General features: G+C 46.8%; 1 protein-coding gene, 1 non-coding gene and 1 pseudogene across 3 annotated transcripts in view; all 3 read left to right on the top strand.

Moving 5' to 3' along the window:
• The first annotated feature begins 60 nt into the window (after window positions 1-60).
• LOC144371987 (olfactory receptor 2W3-like) lies at window positions 61-8,397 on the top strand (annotated as a pseudogene).
• Window positions 8,398-16,237: 7,840 nt separating this feature from the next.
• The window catches only part of LOC101959852 (uncharacterized), a 41,301-nt gene continuing 37,414 nt past the window's right edge, over window positions 16,238-20,124 (top strand). The window contains exon 1 of one of the 2 annotated variants that reach the window (XM_078035340.1): window positions 16,238-16,649. In XM_078035340.1, the coding sequence (XP_077891466.1) occupies window positions 16,371-16,649 (279 nt within the window). In that variant the 5' untranslated portion in view covers window positions 16,238-16,370. The remainder of the gene's footprint in view (window positions 16,650-20,124) is intronic. The other variant, XM_078035339.1, reaches the window with a different exon arrangement.
• Trnaa-agc (transfer RNA alanine (anticodon AGC)) lies at window positions 19,595-19,667 on the top strand. The gene has a single exon. It is a non-coding gene; the product is annotated as a tRNA-Ala (tRNA).

Raw genomic sequence — 20,124 nt, 5'->3', positions numbered from 1 at the left:
CCTGGATGTCTTCCTGCACACACCTCTGTATTTCCTGGTGTGTTGGCTGTCCCTCACTGATCTGTGTGACATCTCCTTATGTTTGCATTCATTGGAATCCCTTTTATCTGTGGTCAAGTATTTCTTGCTCTCTGCTTTATGGCCTTGGGACAGAAAAGAAGAATGTCTTCTCCCTCTGCAGCACCGCCTCACTGTGGTGACCTTCCACTCAGCACCCTTTGCTCTCACCCACAGTAATGATTCTTCTGGTCTTCAGCAGGGAACAAGGTTCTGCCTGTCTTCCACACCACCCTCACCCAATGCTCAACTCCATCTTCCACAACCTGAGGAACAAGGAGACGTTGAGGCCCTGAGCAGATGGACCCAGAGGTCTGTTCTGTGTGATATACATAAAAGGTCTGCCCCTTTCCCCGGGACATAGCTGCAAGTCCATTAAGCATAGTGTAGGATCTGAAAATATTATTCTATACCAAGAGTGTGGAGACTAAAAACCATCTACAATATAAATAAACTCAGGTCTGTACAAATTGTCTTATGAATGTGTGGAATTTAAATAAGATTTTAGCATCCTGCTTCCATGTGAACCATAGACAGCCCCACACCAGGACCCCAATATGAGGCACCCCTCATCCGAGCAGAGAGGTGCCCTGACTGGGGTTCCCTATTCACCCCATGGTGGCTCCACAGTTCAACATCAGACACATATAGGTTTGAGGCTACCACTCCCACAAAACTGAGATGTCACAGTTTTAATCAAGGGACGACAATAAGGACCTGGTAAGAATGTCTCCAAGTCCCTGTGGCCTTGCTACACCTGTGTCTCCTCTTTACTATTATTCTTTACACAGAATATCTTTATATTTTAGAATATTATTCTTTAAATAGGTGTCTCTTAATTGAGTTTTCAAAATTATGGTTAAAATTACTTCCCAGTGTAGGGAATAGTGTACAAGTATTATAGTGTTTCACGGACTATAGGTCCAGTTTCAGAATGTATATAATATAAATGAATTTCTAACAATGTTTGTACTTTTTATTGCTCAAAACTCACATATGGCTTTAGTGTGGAGAACATTTTGAATATAATGTCTTCTCAAATCCCACAAACATCCAATAATCAGAAATGATATGCAAGAATCAGCACCAATCATTGCAATTACTGATATCTTTGAATCAGTCAAATTTACTCTCCAATTAGAAGTGTCAAAATTGGAATATAAGTCAGCATTTTAAAACACTTATTGTTTCATTAAGGTTGTATAAATTTGATTCATTATAAGTTGGTTCTTGGTCAAACAGCACAAACTTTAGGTATAAGTTTAATATTTTAATGAACTCTGTCATGTCAGAATGTGGAGAAAAACCTTAGCTTACATCAGCATAATAAAATCAGGGAAGTAGCCTAAAAAATCCTACAATTGATTAGTCCAAATATATATAATCAGTCCAGTTATACAGAAATCTGTTTTTCAAATATTTTAACTTTCCAAGTCATCTGTCTAGATAATTATATAAACATATCCTTATTTAGAAAAACCCTTTCATCATGAAAATTTCATTTACCCAAAGATGATTTCTTTCTTCTTAGGACCTCCTAGTAGACATTTTTTTCTTTCTTTTACTTAGAACTGGATAATCATACTAGCAAACGTGTGTGTTTCCTCTCTGTATAAACATCTTCTTTTCCTTCTCTTGAAATTCTTCTTTGTGTTTACTTTGGAACAATTTTTGTAAATCTTGAATCTAAACAAATTATTGTACCTTAATAAGAAGTTTCTCAATGAAAATATAGTTAAAGCTGTTGGACATTTCTGTTGACAGAATCATATCTATTTATAATGTTATAAAAATTTGTACAAAATTTGAGAATTAGAGATTACTTGGTGGTTATATCTCTTGAAATAGATATTTTATAATCAAACACACTTATCTTAAATATCTGTACCATAAAATTCAGGGCATAAGAGCATATATAAGAAATATAACATGTGTTTTTTGTTGAAGAAAAATGATTAGAAGCAAATAAAAATATGTTAATTAAAAATAAGACATATATGTTAATTATTTCATGAATTAAGGACTATGGATGATCCAAATACCTGGAAAGATACACAATCATAATAAACGTTTAACTTAGTATTATACAACCATGGAATTTTAAAATAAGCCTCATTGAATCATGTATTTGGATCCATTTATTTTACTTTGGACTAGTAGAGGACTCATTGTATTTGGGACGTCACGTGATGTGGTTAAAAAAAATCCCTGTATATACATTTGTTTTGTAAGGGTCTGTCGGAGCGTTGGAGAAAGAGACCACAAGAGACCAGCCTCATGCAATAAGCAGGGGAAATTTTACTGAACCAGCATGCTGGAGCTCTGTGCCCACTCAAGAAAGGAGAGCAGCCTAGAGCCCAGAGCAGAGGTCAAGCAGAGCTTAAGCACACTTTTTGGAGAAGGCAGGGGGGGCTTTTCATACATCAGAACAAATCATCATGAGGCGCCGGAAAATTGAACAACAACTCTGAGACAGAATTAGTACATTCATTGGCGGGAACAGTCTGGGCAGGGGTGATTGGTCACTCCTAAGCGGGGTACACATTTAAACTGATTGGTTTTGGAGCCTAGATGCTTACGTGCAAAGCTACTTGGAGCCCTTAGCTATTAAGCAACCAGGGAATCAATGGAGATATTTACTGGGCAGTTCCAGCATTGTCCTAAAAACTACAGAGATTACAGGTTCCGGGGGTAGCAGAGGAATTTTAACAATACCTGGTCATTTACTTTTTAGCCCAGGACTTGCGATTTAGAAGCTTTACAATGCCCAGTCTTTTACACTTTAACTCATGCTTTTGCAGCTTAGAATCAGCTTAGAAATTTTACCTTTACAGTTTGTTTATTGTAATTACAGAGTCAGGAATGAGAAAAAGGATTTCTTGGTCATCACAGAAACATTGTGAGAAAAGATCTCAGATGCTGGCTTTGGTGTGTGCGGGGTGCAAAATGCATTCCCATAGTCTCCAAAATTATAAGCAGCCTATGTTTGTGACCTCTCCTCAATGGAACATTACTTAAAGAGCAAAAGGAAGGATTGTAAAGGAAGCTGTTGAGACACACACACACACACACACACACACACACACACAAAGTTATTTCGCTTCAGAGCAAGTCAGGCTTAGGGCAGCAACAGAGAAGCCTGTGGAGTCAGATTTTGCTTGTAAGTATTTCAGGTGCACATTCTTAAAATGCAGGCTCCTTGCAGCTCCAGGGGCAGACAACAGTGAAGCAGGAAGGACAGGTTAGTGGCTGGGAAGTTGGACCAGAAACCCTCCCTGGGTGACAGAGGAAGGACCAATGGGAAGCCCTGGAAAATGGGAAAGGCCTGATGAGGAAGCCAGGCTCTGCCCCCCTGGCTCCCCTGGTTACCATGGTGATGGAACAGCACAGAACTGGCTGTGGTTGTTGCAGTGGCCTGAGTCCAAAGGTCAGGCGTCAGCTGTCTCCTCCTTAATGGGCTGTTTCCCTGTGTCTTCCCCTCGCCCCTCATGTTCCCCCATCTTTTGCATTTTCCCTTTCCAGAGCGTGGGCACTTTAAAACAGTGATTTAAAGGCACAGGTCAGCATTACTATCGGACCCTAAGGCAGTCGCCTTTGGCCCCCTGGCCAGGTTGCTTATTGGTCAAAGGCACAGCTGGGTGGGGCTAGTTAAGATCTTTTAGGAAGCAGCAGCTGGTCCTGTGTCCTGCAGCTGAGTTAATTAAAGCTGTTCCGACCCCAATGAAACAAGAATGCAGGGTAGAGGCTCAGTACAAATTGTTTGAGCACATTTGAAAAAATAGCAGAAAAACACAATTTGCCTCTCTACCAGCAGAAAATCCCCTGTATCAATTTGCATCATGAAAAATGTTTCCTTTTTCCTCTTACCCTCCAAACATTGACTCCTAGAATATAGATTCCAAGAAATCTTTAGGATGCAAGGGGGCAAAATTGTGATGTATGCAGTCGAGGGGAGAAATAAAGAATGTCCACGGGCTTCGGCCCCTTCCAATGCTTTATTCACTCAAGTTCCTCCATACAGTTGCACTCTATAGGTTCTTAATCAAGAAAACACAATCCTTAATGCTGGGCACTGCAATAGACATAATCAATCCACAGCAAACAGTTCTAGATGCATTCTAAGCACTGCAAAACACACCTAATCAGGGCAGGCTAGTGGCAGACATTCCCTCTGCAGGCTAAGTTCAAAGGTCTTAAGTCCTAGGCTTTGAGTTCTAGGCTTTGAGGAGGGGGCCCCTAGGGAGGAGTTGGGGCTCTCACCAAGGTCCAGATGAGGCGGTAGAGTGTGAGAGCAGTGAGGATCATGCAGAGAATCAGGAATGAGGACAAGTGATGGGATGTCAGGTCCTCAGCAGGCTCTCCAGCTCTAGTGCATCCTTGTTTCAGCTGGCTGAATCCTTCTTCATCAGCTCTATCATTTATACTAAATTTGGGAGCTTTTGACCCCGCTTTCAATCCCTACCAGCCAACACTGGGTTTCTCAGTGATGTCATTTACCCTGAGGTCAGAAATATGTGGTCTGGTGGCCTCCACCCTGATCTTCTCCCTTTCCCTCTTATCAGGCAAGGACACCTGCCAGGGGCTTCACTCTCTTATTCAGGGTGAGGGGAGGGAACTTGTTTGAGGCCTTACTGGAGGGATCTGTGGATGTGTCTGGTGAAACTGCAGGTTAAACTGAAGTTTTTAAAGTGGAGTTGCTTAGGCTCAGGCCTAAGGCCATCCTAACACTTTACCTAATACTTTAAAATAAAAAAATACACAAAAACAATGAAAACTTTTCAGAAAAGCAATTTTCCCATAGGAGAGCACCGAACTTAGTAACATATCCCATGAATCACCTTCATAATTCTTTATATTTACTCATGGTTTCTAGAATTGCAAAAACATTTTTTGTCTTTCTACAGGCGAAAAATCCCCAGATCTTATGAGTCTAACATCACAACTTCTTCTTCTGTCCAATTCACTTACTTTCTACAATTCAACCCACAACACTCTGAATCCTAAGTGCACTTACTTCTGGAGAGAAATTCCAAACTCACTAAATTTCTAAAATTTACACTAAAGTTTAAGTACAGGACACCACTTGTCCCGACATAGGACTAAAGCAGTCAGGGTCACTCCAGGTGAACTGGGCTGCATGACATTGTCACACAGAGACAGAGAAATGTCTTTTTCTTTGGGTTCTGTGATGACTCCCTCACCCAGCTCCCCCAAAGGAGGCAAGGCAGGCAAGAAAGAGAGAGGGCAGGCCTGGAGCCCCATTTTACTGGGGAGAAGCCACTCAAATGAAGATAGGGTCCAGATTCAGGGGGTGGAGTCTTCCTGATGTCTGCTGCCAGTAGGTTGACATCCTGGAAGGCCACGCCCATCTCATGTGCTGTGTGGGGATCAAGGGCAGAGCAAGGGAAGGGGACACACAAGGGGAGGTTCCATGGAACATTCTATCCCAAAAGGGCACAGAGTAGGATTCCAAAGGAACAGGTGGGTGTAACTCGAACCCACTGGGTGACGCCTACTCCTGGAGCCACACCTCATTATCTGAATGGGGGTGAGGCCCAATGTGTTGTGGGGCGCAGCAGCTGTTCCATACTCCCCTACCCAGGACTTCACGTGACTCCTGACAGAAGAATTCACAGCTCAGGGTGGACTCGGGGGCCAGCTGCCCCGCGTGTGGTGGTCAGGGCACCCCAGGAGGCTGTCTCCTGCGCAGTCAGCACAATGCAATGGCTTCTCTTGGTAAAGCTGTGGGACCAACGGGAGGTAGTCAGTGTCCGGGTCCAGCGGTGCTCACGGGTCCCACTGTCCCATGGTCTACAGAAGCAAGAATTTCTGCTTCCCCCCTGTCCAAGCTCTGAAGTGGGCACGTCACAGGTGTTGAGGGGGTGTTATTTGAAGTTGTCCCCCTCAGACTCAGAGTCTGAGCCATGACCTAATGGAGCACAGCTCCACGACCATGGTTTACATCATGAGTGGGAAATTGTGACGTTTTGGCAAAAGTAATGGTGAATGTGTTGTCACAGAAATTGTCTCATGTCCGTGTTCTCTTTAGCTTGATTTCATGGGAGGTTTTGCATATTTCATCTGACAAGGGAGCAATCTGGGTGCTGGGTGGAGAGGGTGAGGGGCTCCCTAGGGCTGAGGACCCAGGATGCTCCTCTGAGCACATCCCTGCATCCTCCAGGGGAAGTTTGATCGCAGGGTGCCTTTTGTCTGGGGTGTCCTGGGTCCCTTCCTCTCCACTGTGAGGAGAGGGTCCCGGGGTCAGGACTGTTGGGGCTCCCAGGAGCCTGGGTTTCCTGTTGGGAGTCAGAAGCCTGAGCAGTGACCTCCACACAGGGGCCAGGGCTTAGGATCCTGCCCCATTGCTCAAGTGAGGAGAAGGACACAGTTCCCGCCACAGGGGTGGCTGAGGGCGGGGCACAGCGCCAGGCTCCCCGAGTTCCTCTCCTGCAGGGAAGCTGCTGCTGCAGTTTTGCTTTGGTTTTTATTTCTCTCCTTTGCAAGTGGCACCTTGCATGGTCTCTGTTTCTGGAAATGTTGATACATTTTCACTTTTTACATGAGATTTGTGTGTATTTTATAGTAGTAAATGATAAAGTATCATAATGACAGCGTAGATTTATGCATTCATGACATTTTAAATTTTGGTAAAGATTGAATATGTAGGGTGGGGCAGTGGCTCCATGGTGGAGTGCTGGCCTAGCATGCAGGACCCACTGCATTAGATTCTCAGCACCACACAACCATGAAATCAAGACCTTGTGTCCACCTAAAAAACTAAAATTATAAATATTTTTTTAAAGACTATATTTAGTTACATGTTTTGTCTTTTAGCTTATCAAATGCTTGCAAATCTCTAAGCTTGTTTTATATACTGAACCAGATTTCTGTATGAGTTGCCCTTGTACTTCAACCCCGTGATGTTCAAGGATCAGCTGCACATGGTGTTTCCTAAATCCTATCAGGGGGTTGTTTGGGGTGTTCTTTGTGCCTCTGAGGTTTTGACAGGAGCTCAGGAACTTGTGTAGCTGGAGGAAGCAAAGGATGGAGCTCGGCAGGTGTGTGTCCTCCTGTTTTGCAGTAACAAGGAATCGGGGTGGATAAGGGTGAAGATGGCAGCCGCATTTCCTGGGTTCAGAGCAGCTCTGCCCCTCCACGTGGGACATTCACTTCACACAAGTGTCTCCGTTTCCTTTCTATAACTTGGGATAATAATAATAATCCCAGCAGAGCCTGCACAGCACAGATAGAGGTTATGTGAGTCAGGAAACAAGTCCTCACGGTGCTGCTTTAAGCCTGGCTCGGAGCCCACACTGCAGCAGCCCTTGTCGCTTCTGCTGTTGACACCTCTCCTCAGGTGACATAGAGATGGATAGGACCAATGGCAGCTCCCAGGGCCTCTTTATCCTCCTGGGAATCTCCAATTTCCCCAATGTGAAGAGGGTCCTCTTTGTGGTCCTCCTGGTAGCCCACCTGCTGACCCTGCTGGGCCACACTCCATCCTCCTGGTGTCGCAGCTGCACCCCACCTCCACACGCCCGAGTACTCCTTACCCCCTTCGTCCTTCCTGGACCTCAGCTTCACCCCCAGCTCCATCCCCAGCTGCTGCACAACCTACGTGTCCACGACAAGATCATCAGCTCTGCAGGGGCACAGTCCAGCTCTTCCTGTTCCTGGGCCTGGTGGAGTGGAGGGGCTGCTGCTGAGTGTCCCGGCCTATGACAGGTTAGTGGCTATCTGGAAGCCCCTGCCCTACACCGTGATCATGACTTCCAGGCTGTGGTGCCGTCAATTCCTTGGTCATGTGTCAGTGACCCTATGGTTACACTGCTGTGCGCACAAGAAGGGTCACTTCCTGTGTGAGATACCTATCCTGATCCGTGTGGCCTGTGTCAGCATGGGGGCTATGGAGGGCACTGTCCTTGTCCTGGATGTGGGCATCATGCTGTTTCCCGTGGTCTTCCTCCTGGTCTCCTGGGGTCACATCGTCAGTGCTGTGCTCAGAATGCAGTGGTCCTCAGGAAGACCCAGTCTTCAACACCTGCGGCCCCCTCACCCTGGGCTCCTTGTCCTACGGGAACATCATCTTCAAGTACATGCAGCCAGGAGCCGCTCCTCCCGGGACCAGGGCGAGGTCCTCATGCTCTTCCACAACCCGTCACCCCCTCCTCAAGCCTCATCTCCACCCTCAGAAACAGGGAGGTGAGAAGGCTGATGCTGGGGAACAGAAAAGGGGACAAGGAGGGAGGGCCCAGGGAGTGGCCAGCACCCAGCCTCAGGGTCAGCTCCATAAGGGCCACTGCTGTCCTCTGAGCCGTGGGGCAGGTGAGGTGTCCGCCTGCAGCTCTCAGCACCCTTGCAGGGCTGGCCTCTGGGCGCCTGATTAAGGCCAGCGCTGTGGGTTTATAACAGCACAGGGCCTGTCCCCACCCCCGATGTGCAGCCCTGACCCTGCAGGCTGGTTCCAGGGCCACCGCCGCCCTCCGGGTCCTGCTTCTGTAGTTTGCTGAGTTCACAGTGGTGCTCTCGGCGTTTTAGCTGCAACCTCCCAGCTCTCTCAGGGCTCTTGGTGTGAACCACTGTGTCTTCCTGGGTGGCGTCAAAGCTGAGTTCAGCATGGCCGCGTATTTCCCTCCCATAGGCTCGCAAGGAAGCGTGTTGTCTTTTTCTGCCCTCTGTTAGGAGACAGACAAATGAATGGTGTGAGCACAAGGTTAAGAGAGTAACTATAAATGTGGCCCAGTGGGCAGACCCCACGTGCTTCATTTGCCAAAAAGCAATGTCTCTGCAGGCCTGCCTGCAGGAAGTGGACAGGGTCTGTCCCATTCCCCAGCAAACCACCTGTTGTCTGCATGGAAATGCAGTCGGAATTAGTATGCGTGAGAGGAACCCAAGACAGTATGAAGGGCCTGACTTTTGTGACCCTTTTGCCAGAGCAGATTCTGAAACATAAGGATGATTCCTCCTAACCATAAAACTTGTAGCAATGTTTAGTTAAGAATGCAATTAGCACTGCTCAGCACGGGGGCCTGATGGCTTGGAAATGACCAGGCCACCAGACAGACCCAGGCCATGGTCTCCAGAAACCCACTCCAAGAGGCCAGAGAGCGTTTGGAAGGTCTGTGGAAGTTAAGAGATGAAAGTTGATGGAGAGGAACTCAGCCTGCCACCAACACAGGCCCGCCACAGCGCCCTGCCGGTTGGTACCCACAGGCATTGGGTGCCCTGAAGGAGGGAAAGAAGTCAGTACAGGGGATGGGCCCCGGGGGCCATCTGCAGAGCAAGTGCTCAAATCACTCACTCTTGAACTTAATGCCCTGCAGACTGGAGAGACCTCGCCAGAGCGGCTCCTGAGCCCACAGCATTTTTGAAGTGGAAGGCCTTCTTCCATGACAAACGTGAACAGCAGGGGATCCTCACCCCCACAAATGTTGCCCCCCCAGCTGAGTGCTTGTCGGGAGGGGGAGTCTACTCTTCTCCTGGTACAGGCCACAGGCCCACCAGGTTATGTCAATCTGGTGCATTCTCTGCTTTAAGAATGTGCTAGAAGGAACCAGCTGGGGGAGGTACAGTGGATACACAGGGCCTAAGGCAAAAATCCACTGAGGACTTGCCACAGTTTATCAACAGGGTGAACAAGGCTTGAAAGGAAAAGTGTCTCATGGAGGAGCAAGGGAAGCTGCAGCCAAGGAGGTGATCAGGGAGGGACTAAATAAGGGACAGAGAGAAGCAGGCGCCAGCACAAAGCAGTCCAGTGGATGACTGGATTTGGCCACCCAGGATACAGGGACACAAGGGGCTCAAGCCTCTCTGCTGGCCTCAGCCTTGGCCACTGCAGGAAAGCAGGAATAAGGTAGTTATAAAGGAAGAGGCCGCTCCACTTGCTGGGGGTGTGGAGGGACAGGACAGTTCTGGCGAGAATGCGCAGAGCCTCTGCAAATTATATCCTGAACTGACCAAGGAGGCTTCAAGCAGTTAGTCAAGACCACAAAAATATGCCCCTTTCCTTCCTGTTGTCGCTTAACAACCTGCTGGAGTAAGTCCCCAAGGTTAAAAGCTAATGCCTTAGGGCAAGTAGATGTCACTCATTGTGTACCTTCAGGAAATTAAAATATGTGTATGTGGTCACTGGTACCTGTTCAGGCTGTGGAATGGCCATCCCCATAACTTAAGTGCTTGGGGATCATGGCAGCTCCTTTCTCCATCAAAACTGGCACTGCTCCAGCCTAGGCAAGCAGAGCCTGCAAGGAATTCTGCTCTACATGGCACAGAAATCATGTCACTGGGATCCCCTGTAACCCTCAGGTTTAATGCATTGTAGACAGAACACGCAAGGAATTAATGACCACGCTACAAAAACAGGGCAGGGGAGGGAGGGGGCTCTACCAAATGCCCTCTCCATGCCTTGAACAAAATCTTATTTACTTCAAATTTTTCTTCAGCTTCAAAATTTTCCATGAAAATAGCCACCCACAAACATAGGCCCCCTTCACTGTGCCCTGCCATTTACCTATAATCTCCCAGCTGGATCCCAGCACAAGTGCATGATGGTCCAGCGTGCCTCCTAAAACTGGGTGCAGGGTTTGTACATGTTGACAGAAGCCTCACCCCATCTGGGTGCCTGCAGTGAAACTGCCTGCCACGTAAATTGGGCTTTGGTCCCTTGGCCACCAAATTAGTGGTGGTCAATTGGGAAGGAGCCCTATCTAAGCTCTTTTCTAATAACTCTGGCCTGATTGATCCTGAGGTAGCCGTACAAGGACCACCCGAGCAGGGGAACACCAGCACTCCCACTCCTGCTCGGCCGAGTGCTTTCTCCGTCGTTGATAATGAGACCTACAACCAGGACCGTCCTCTCTGTTTTGCTCTTGCTAATGAAACTTTTGTAGATCAATATAACAAGTCCTATGCTGGCTGTCTCTCACTGACACTTGGTAGTTAACGCTACCCATTGCCATAGACACCCCCCCCATGGCAAGTGCCAGAAACCCTGGCCGCCAACATGCCCAACAACACTCTTTAGAAATCTCCCCTCTGATAATGACAGCACCCCAAGAAATCCATGTGTGGCAGCCACACCTTATCTCCTTGGAAAGAGAAATTTCTCTTGCGAAGATCAATACCTAAGCACCTGAGTGGGCACAGCTCCCTGGAATGTAACCCATGTGCCCAAATACCATGTGGGCTACGAAGTAACTGCTACCTGGGACAATCTGTCATCAACCACTATGCAGGAAATCAATCTCGCATCACACCAATATTGCTGGCCACTAGACCCTTCAAATAGGCATCAGCAGGCTGCATGAATTGGTTTATAAAGGCCCTAAATGCAACATATGCCTTCATCCGTAAGTATACCCATACCCACTGTGCACAAGCTTGTGTCCCGCCACCCTTGCCATGCTCATAATCACTGCCTCTGATGGTGTAAATATCACTCATGCAGAGATCCCTTGTGCAGTCAGTGCATCTGCTGCCTCCCAACCTGTCTACACCGGCTATGAAAGCTAAATGTGTATTGATCCTCAGATGCCCCCCGCAGCCTGGCTTCCACTGAACCAGTCCAAGGAGTGGAGGAGTCCATGGGACATGCAGAGGAAGCATCCTCTGAGTGAGATCCTGCACCAGACAAAGCGTGATATTGGCCTCAACATTGCTGGGATTGTTGCCCTAGTGGCCGCCATCGCCACCACAGCCACTGCCACTGCTGCGCTCACTCAGGGAATCCACACTGTGCACACTGGAAACAATGTGTCCCCTGTGTGGCAGCAGCCTTTGCTTCTCAAAATGACTTAAATAAACTGAACTGAACCACTATTTGCCTCATTCAGCAAGAACCAGACCTCCCCCAGTGTCAGAGACCAGCTCCAATAGGGGTCTCAGGAGATGAATGGATGGTGAGGAGTCGGCGAAAGGGGGGTGGAGAACAACACAGACTCCAAAGTGAAGGTGCTGATCCCAATCTTTACTTGTGAAGTTGGTAATATATACTTTTCATTTTTGGCAGGCTCACAGTACTTTGTGGTTACAAAACAGGAATCATTATTCAGAGAAACAACATATTACCTAGCTACAATTAGAATAGAAGAATGCATCTTGGCTTATGCATAAGCAAGCATTTGTACTTTCAGTTCGTGTTTTGCTTTGAGCTGTTTCTGTTTAGTTAACTTTTAATAGTACTTAGAAATGTCCCAAACTATTGGCCTATACCTTGACTATTCTTTCTTGACTTACCGGAACCGATGCCATGGTTACGGCAAGTGGTTGACTTGTTATTAATTTTAATCAAACAAGAGTAAGAGCACAAACCATTGTGCACAGGAACAAGAACAAGTTGCCCAGTACTAAGCACTAATCTGTCTTCTTAACATTAATTTTTCTTCTCTAGATTTTAATTTAATTTCTCAAAAACATCCTTGCCAGGAATACACAAAGTTTTTTATTAGAAATGAACAATTTACACTCCACAGCTGAATCATTGCATTTAGAGCAAACAGATCTATGCTTTAGAAGTAGTTGCATTAATTGGGAAAGTCACGTTTTTTCCTTCATACTTAATGGTCATATGAGAAATCGCAACTATACTTACTAAAGGAATACAAAAACAAACCAGCCCATTCCCAGAAACATACTGTGCTCCTCCAGAGGATGGACGCCTTGTGCCATCCACTTCAGTAGGGCCTTGCCATTGCCTGAGTCAGGGGAGGGGCACACCACACCAGGAGCCACAAAGTGTTCTGTTTATGTTGCTAAGACTCATGGTCACCCTGAACTTTATAGTATTTGCGTCACCCAATACGCTGTATCTGACAAAGGAACCTTGCAGTTCTCCACTTTTTCTCAGTTCATGAAGAGCACTTGGAATGCTCACTGTGTTATGACTACATGACGTCACTAAGGCCATGGTCAAAATCAAGGGGACTAAGGAGTCTGTCTCAACAGCCTCCTCTCTCTTCCAGGGATTGGCTGAACATTGGAAAAACCTGAGGGCCAAGTTACTAACCCTTATAACGCTATTACCCTGGCCCTACTGAGTGTGATAGTAATAATATTTTTCTTGTGTTGTGAGATGCTTATGCAAGCATCTAAAGGCCACCAAACAAAAATCAGGGATGCTAGCAAAAATCCTTGTGGAAAGTCTGAGGGGGAGACGTGGGGACAAGTGCATGGAGAACTGCATACGTGGCATACATGAAGGGCACCTGAGAGGCAGGCCACTCCCCTCCAGCTAGAAGTGTGAGCAGCAGACTGCTCACCCTGTCGGCCCCTCCCTGGGCGTGAGGCCACTTGTTGCAGACCCTGCACTTGCTCCAAGGCCTACTACTTGGTTGGTTGTGGCTCTTCAGAGCCTCTCCTGTGCCAGCAGTTTCTCAACAGAACAGCCTTGGAATCATCAGTAGGCCAGAGGGAATATTGGGGGGCCTACTTTGGTCTCCTAGAGTTGTTCAGAAATTGTATTGGTGGCTGCGTGTAATGTGCTTAGCTGCTGCCCGAGTGTATACACATGGTAACTGCCCAATAAAATCAGACCTGCTTCCTGCTTGGTGTCTGGAGGTCTTGATTCGTGACTATAGCCACACTGTCCTCGACCCTGTTCCATGGGCCTCGTTGGTGGATGAGACAGAGCCCACACAAACACAAAGGCCCGGTTTCCTTGGAAGCAATGTACAGAAGCAAACGCATGGACCCAGACATGGAGCAGTGCACCAGACACAAGAGCACTTGGGGATTGAAATTGAACACCACGGAGGAGGCTTGTAAAACAAGCGGTCATAACGCAGGCAGGCCAGAAGGGGGCACTCTGCTCATGGCGAAAAAAGAACACCTGCATCAAGGAGAGGATTGTAAACTCAGGAAACTGGATGAAGCATCTGCATAGGAGCACAGCCCAGAGAGCAGAGAGTGACTGCAGAGACATGAAAGAGAGGTCTCAGAAGGTGTTGGCAAGGAAACTGTCCCCATTAAGGGCCTGTAGGCTGCTGGGGATTAAATTGGCAGTAAGAGAGATTCAGGGAGAGAAGCTACTCAGTCCCTTGCATGTGCAGGTGCGTCTCCCTCAAGTAGAGACCCAGAAAAGGGCCAGGTTGCTGAAGACTGCAGAGCCTCTGGAGTACAGAATGGAACCAGCGGGTGTCAGGGATGGTGGAGATGATGACAGGAGGGAAGGGAGATGGGTGGGGGAGCAGGGGGCCTTGCTGTGCAGACAGGTCTTGGGGTCAATGTTGGGTGGGAGAGGCAGCCCGGCTGGTCAAAATAATAACCTTGCTTTAATTTGATTTTAATTGGAGCCAGTGGTCTTTCCTTGCCTCCTGGTCTAACACCCTCCCCTGCGCCACACTCACTGTTGTTTGTGTTCCTAGAAGCTGCCATTGTCCCTGGAGTGAGATGAAAGAGGAATTTTAATCTCTAAGATTCTTTTGAAAATAAGCTGTGTTTCTCCAAAAAGAGAATAGTGAAGGAGGAAGGTGAGAGCTGAAGGGACTCAGGTCGACCAGCAGCCGGGCAGGGCGGGGAGCTGGAGGGCTGTGCCTGTGGCCGGAGGGCACCAGGACAGAGCAGGCTGAGCAGACAGACATCAGTCATGGCTGGGGTCCATCCTGATGGGTGGCTTTTCCTGTCTGAGGTGTAAATCCTCAGGCAGTAGCTGCTCTCTGGATGTCACACTCTCAGGTCTCATTGTAGTGAATATGAGACACTGTGCAGGATGTGAAAGATTTCACGAAGTCCAACTTAAGAGAATAAAATTGTATATACTTTGCATTATTGGGGTTAATATGACAGGCTGTGTTGGCCCCAAGTGGCAAATTTTTATGTTTTATATGCGGGCTTTCTGCCAGAGCTGAGCAGGGTTATTATTTCTTTCTGATAGTTAAACCCAGGAAACTGAGAGCCCTGGGTCAGCTTCTGGGGGTACATTGCTGCCTAGGCAGGATGCAGATGGTCTTGTGGCTTTTCTTGAAAATGTTGGTGCATCTGAAACCTTGACATGGAAAGAGTTCACAAAGGGGGACTTTATACTGAGAGAAAATAATGAGGTCAGTCTGCAATAGAGTGACATGTTTCAAGGAGGCAAATGAGCTTAAGCTCACAGACATGTTATGCGACTACAGAGGCCTGAAGTCTAACCTAATACAATTCTACATATTATGACATTATTTGCATATCACCTATTGCAATAATAATACGATATTATTCTTTTACAATAAATACTGACTCCAACATACAATTTCCCCTATACATTCATGACAATGATTTCCCTTTCTAGCCCTTGTCAGCACCTAAACACGGGGTAAGGACAGGGTTTCGTTGTCTTCCTGGTGTAGCTGCACTGGTCAAAGTTCCTTTCCTGCTTTCAATCAACACCTTTTCTTTTTTATTTTAGGGCAAACAGCTGAGCAGACTTGTGCGATCAGCAGAGTCAGGTCTTTACATAAGAATTGATAACACTAGAATGTAGACTATCTACATTGAGCACAAGGAGCCCATTTTATTTCCGCTGCACATTGCTGTTTTAGAGGGTTGCCTGCCTCCCCACACCCCACCCCTTTCTCTGCTGGGGATGGAACACGAGCCACAGCCCCAACCCCAAATGTTTCCTTTTATAGCTCAGACTGCCTCCTCAAAAATCATAGGCCAAGAGGTAATGAGAATTACTAAAATAATTTTCAAATTGTTTTCATTAGTAGATATCATATGTATGTGTGATATATATGATAGCTTTAAAGAGTGTTTGAAAAATTGGGAGACAATGTCTTTCGAATTTGCCTGAGGTCCCATTATTTATATATACATATATATAGTTTTTTCATATATATATAAAATAAACCCAGTGGGGCTTGACCTGGACCACTGAGCTACATCCAACCTTTTTCATTTTATTTTAAGACAGGGTCTCTCGGGGCTGCGGTTGTACCTCAGTGGTAGAATGCCTGCCTCACACACATGAGGCACTGGGTTCGATCCTTAGCACCACATAAAAAGAAAGAAATAAAGATTGTATTATCTACAACTAAAAACAATAAAAAGAGAGGGTCCCACTGTTTGCAGACACTGACCTGACCTTGGGCTCCTCCAGCCCCAGCCTCCCTGAGAAGCTGTGCTTTGTTTTTGTGTTGAGGTTAAACCCAGGGCCTCGCCATGCTCAGAAAGCACTCTATGGCTGAAGCCTAGCTCAGCGCCAGGTGTCACCTATGTACCAGAGGCTAAGCCAAGGCTTCCCACCTGGATTAGTCCCCAGCACAGCCGGGAAGCTCCGCCTGAAAAGGGCTGGGACCAAGAATCTGTCACTCTACCCAATTTGAGCCAGTGATTGGATGACGTTGGCTGTCAGTCACGATGCAGAGGCGGGCCTGGAGGCCTTCCATCCCGGATGCTGGGGGAACTGCCCAATCAGTGCGCAGAGGAAGAGGAAGGGCGGGCTTCCGCAATCTCTGGCTTTTCTTCCTCAGGGACTGGGCTTCTCATCCTTCAGGCCCAGAGTTCTCTGCTCCAGGGACTCAGGTGACTCTGCTGCCTGTGACCCCCCACACCCCCATTTCGGGTGCCTGGAGGTTCCTCGAGAGGACGCCGGGTCACCACAGAAGACAAAAATGGTGAGTTTGCGACCAGGGCTGAAGGTACACGTCACCACCTGCCTTGGGGCCTGGTGCCCGGGTGAGCTGGGGAGTGCAGCGGAGTCGTGGCACTGTCCCTTGGTCTCATGGGGTGAGCTGTTGAGCGTGGCAGAGTCACCGCTGGAGGATGGCCCTGGGCCCTGTCCCCTGGTTCCCTGGGTTTGGAAGGGCGGCTCAGGTCCCTGGTGTCCCCTTTGCTCCCTACTGGTGGCCCGACCCACTCTTACCAACGTGGAGGAAGCAGGGCCACAAATGCACCTTCCTCCTCCCAGGGGAGCTCCTCCGGAGGCTGGTGTAGGTCCTCCAAATTGCAGGCGCCTCCTGCCTTCTAAACCCACCTTCCCTCCACCTCACAGCTCGGCCAGACGTTCATTCTTCCAAATGGGTCCAAATGGACACCGTCCACTAATTGTCACTTTTCATCTAGTGAAATATTGGAGAGAATAGTTCTTTTCTTTTAATTGGGGACCCAAACTCGGGGAGTTTTATCAGCCACATCCCCAGCCTCCACTTTTACTGAATTCTGAGATCTGCACCCACTTGGTGTGGAAGCTGGTCTCCAACCTGTGATCCTTCTGTTACCGCTGTTTACCAGTGACGAGTCCTTGCTTCCCCGAATGCTGAAGTATGTCACCAGAGAAGCAGGCTGAGGCAAGTGTGGAGGGGAAAGTAGAAGGTTTATTAAAGGACAGCAGAAAAGACTTCTCCCTGCAGCAAGAAGCGGATCCAAGAGGTGGAATCCCTGTAAGGGGGAGGTCTTCCCTCTTTTATAGCTAAAGTCTTCTTTCCACTTTCCCACACTTTGTTTCTCATTATGCTGCAGTGATAGAATGCAGGTGGGAAGGTCCAAAAGGTGGGAGATTGGTGGGCTGGAGGAGCAATCTGGGCAGGAAAGGCCTGGGGTGGCTTTCGGATTATGATTAACAGTTCCTTAGAATGGATTCCTGTGTTGAGGACATTAACATTTCAATTGCTGCTCTGGTTTCCAGGACTCCATTCTGTATAATGGCCTCTGTTTTATTTATCTTACACAATATTAGACCCAATTTGCCTAACTACCTATCTGTAAATCTGGCTTCACTTCTGCTTCAGCCTCCAAAGTTCCTGGGATTACAGGGCTGTGTGGACGGGGCAAAACTGTGACTTATGCAGTCAAGGGGAGAAATAAAGGATGTCCACACATTTCTTCCCCTTTCAATGCTCTATTCACTCAAATTACTCAATACAGTTTAACTGTATAGGTTCTTAATCAAGAAAACAACAATCCTTAATGCTAGGCATTGCCATAGACATAATCAATTCACAACAAACAATTGTAGATTCATTCTAAGCACTGGAAAACACACTTAATCATGATAAGCTAATGACAGACATTCCCTCTGCATGCTAAGTTCAAAGGTCTTATGTCGGAGGCTTTGAGTCCAGCAGATGCACACTCACTCAGACCTCAGTGACCAGGTCTGGAACCAAGGCAGGCTTTTCCTGGTGTGGAGTGGAGGACCAGTGGAGGAGGAGGTTGTAGAGAGGAGTTGCAGCTCTTACCAAGGTCCAGAGGAGGCAGTAGAGTTTGAGAGTACTGAGGATCACACAGAGACTCAGGAAAGATTCCAAGTGATGGGATGTCAGGTCCTCAGCAGGCTCTCCAGTGCATCCTTGTTTCTGCTGCCTGAATTTCTGTTCATCTGCTCTATCATTTATACTATGTTTTGGGGCTTTTGATCATGTTGTCAATCCTGATCAGCTACCACCCTATTTCTCAGTGACATCATTTACCCTGGGATCATCTCCTCCCTGATCTTCTCCCTTTCCCTCTTATCAGGAAAGGACAGCCTGGCATAGCCTTCACTCTCTTTATCAGGGTGAGGGGAAGGAACTTGTTTGAGGCCTTACTGGAGGGACCTGTGGATGTGTCTGGTGAAACTGCAGGTCTTTTAAAATGGAGTTGCTTAGGCTCAGGCCTAAGGCCATTCTAACAAGGCCTGTGCCACTGTCCCTGGCAAGAAGAACACTTTTGAAAGCATTTGTTTTCTATTTGTGAATATTATTCTTGAGGGAAAAGAATAATGACTTAACAGTTCCCTGTGTTTGGTCAAAATAATTACTTTAAAAGGAAAACGGCATTTGTACATAGAACCTAGGGATATTCTTGGGTTATGTTATATTTTTATTAGTTATACATGACATTATAGTGCATTTTGACACGGTACACATAAATAGAGTGTAACTGCTCCTTTTCTGGTTGTACTTGATGTGGATTCACACCAGTCCTGTAGTCATATATGCACATAGGATAATAGTGTTTCATTTTTTCTTCTGTTCTCCATCCCCAACTTTTTAAATTTGATTTTCAGATGGAGCCTGGCTGTGTTGCCCAGCCTGGCCTGTAAGTCCTGCCCCTCCTGCTTCAGTTTCTCAAGCTGTTGACATTAAAGGCATTGGCATCCCAGCTATGGAAAATAGTTCATTTTGATTTAAATATTAATGACCATTCTCAGAAACATGGATTCAAGTGACCCTAAATGATGTATGTGTCCCACCCTGAAAGACAAGGATTAAACCCAGGGGCACTTAATCACTGAGCCACAATCAGTCCTTTTTAGATTGTATTTTGAGACATGATCTCATCGAGTTCCTTATGGTCTCACTAAATTGCTGAGGCTGACTTTGAATTTAGCAATCCTCCTACCTTATCCTCTAAAGCTACTGGGATTACAGTCGTGTGGCACTGTGCCTGGCCTACATGAACTTATATAAAAGAAACTTTGTATCAGTACATTAACCAATTGCATTGGTAGGATCATCAGATTGGTGGGCTACAGAAAGAAAGGAAGGAAGAAAAAAAAATTTCTTCTGACTTTTGTTATTACATTCTTACTTTGGTAGATGGTGGGGACTAGATGTCTGTTAAAGGTAGTGATATGGGCTGGGGTTGTGGCTCAGTGGTAGAGCACTTGCCTAGCATGCATGAGGCACTGGGTTCAATCCCCAGCACCACATAGAAAAGCTAAATAAACAAACTAAAAAAGTATTGTGTCCATCTACAGCTAAAAATATTTAAAAAAAAAAATAAAAATAAATAAATAAAGGTAGTGATATATTCTGAGAAATTTAATAGTTTTGAGAATTGTGGTCTGATACAGAAATTAAGATAATTGGCCATTAAAGGGCTTAAGATAGCCCAAGATAATTTTTGTTCTCCATACAGAATCCTGCCTTTCCACCCTCATGGCGGTCTGGTTAGCCAAGTCAAGTACTCTGAAGGTTCTTTGATGTAGATGCAACTGTATAGAGAATTTGAGTTGACAGGTGTAAAATCCTGTGCTTCTTCTATTATCTTTCTTAGGTGTAGACACCATGTCAGATTTTTTGGGCAGAGGTTCCTTTTGGACGCCTCACAGGGTCCCATGTCCTCAGCCACTGTCCTCTCCTGGAGCTGCCACAAGGTGCCCACAGC

This window comes from Ictidomys tridecemlineatus, chromosome Y (assembly GCF_052094955.1).
Source record: "Ictidomys tridecemlineatus isolate mIctTri1 chromosome Y, mIctTri1.hap1, whole genome shotgun sequence".
In the NCBI taxonomy this organism is placed as follows: domain Eukaryota; kingdom Metazoa; phylum Chordata; class Mammalia; order Rodentia; family Sciuridae; genus Ictidomys; species Ictidomys tridecemlineatus.
Note: the sequence above shows the minus strand (reverse complement) of the source record. Positions and strands in the feature narration are given on the sequence as shown.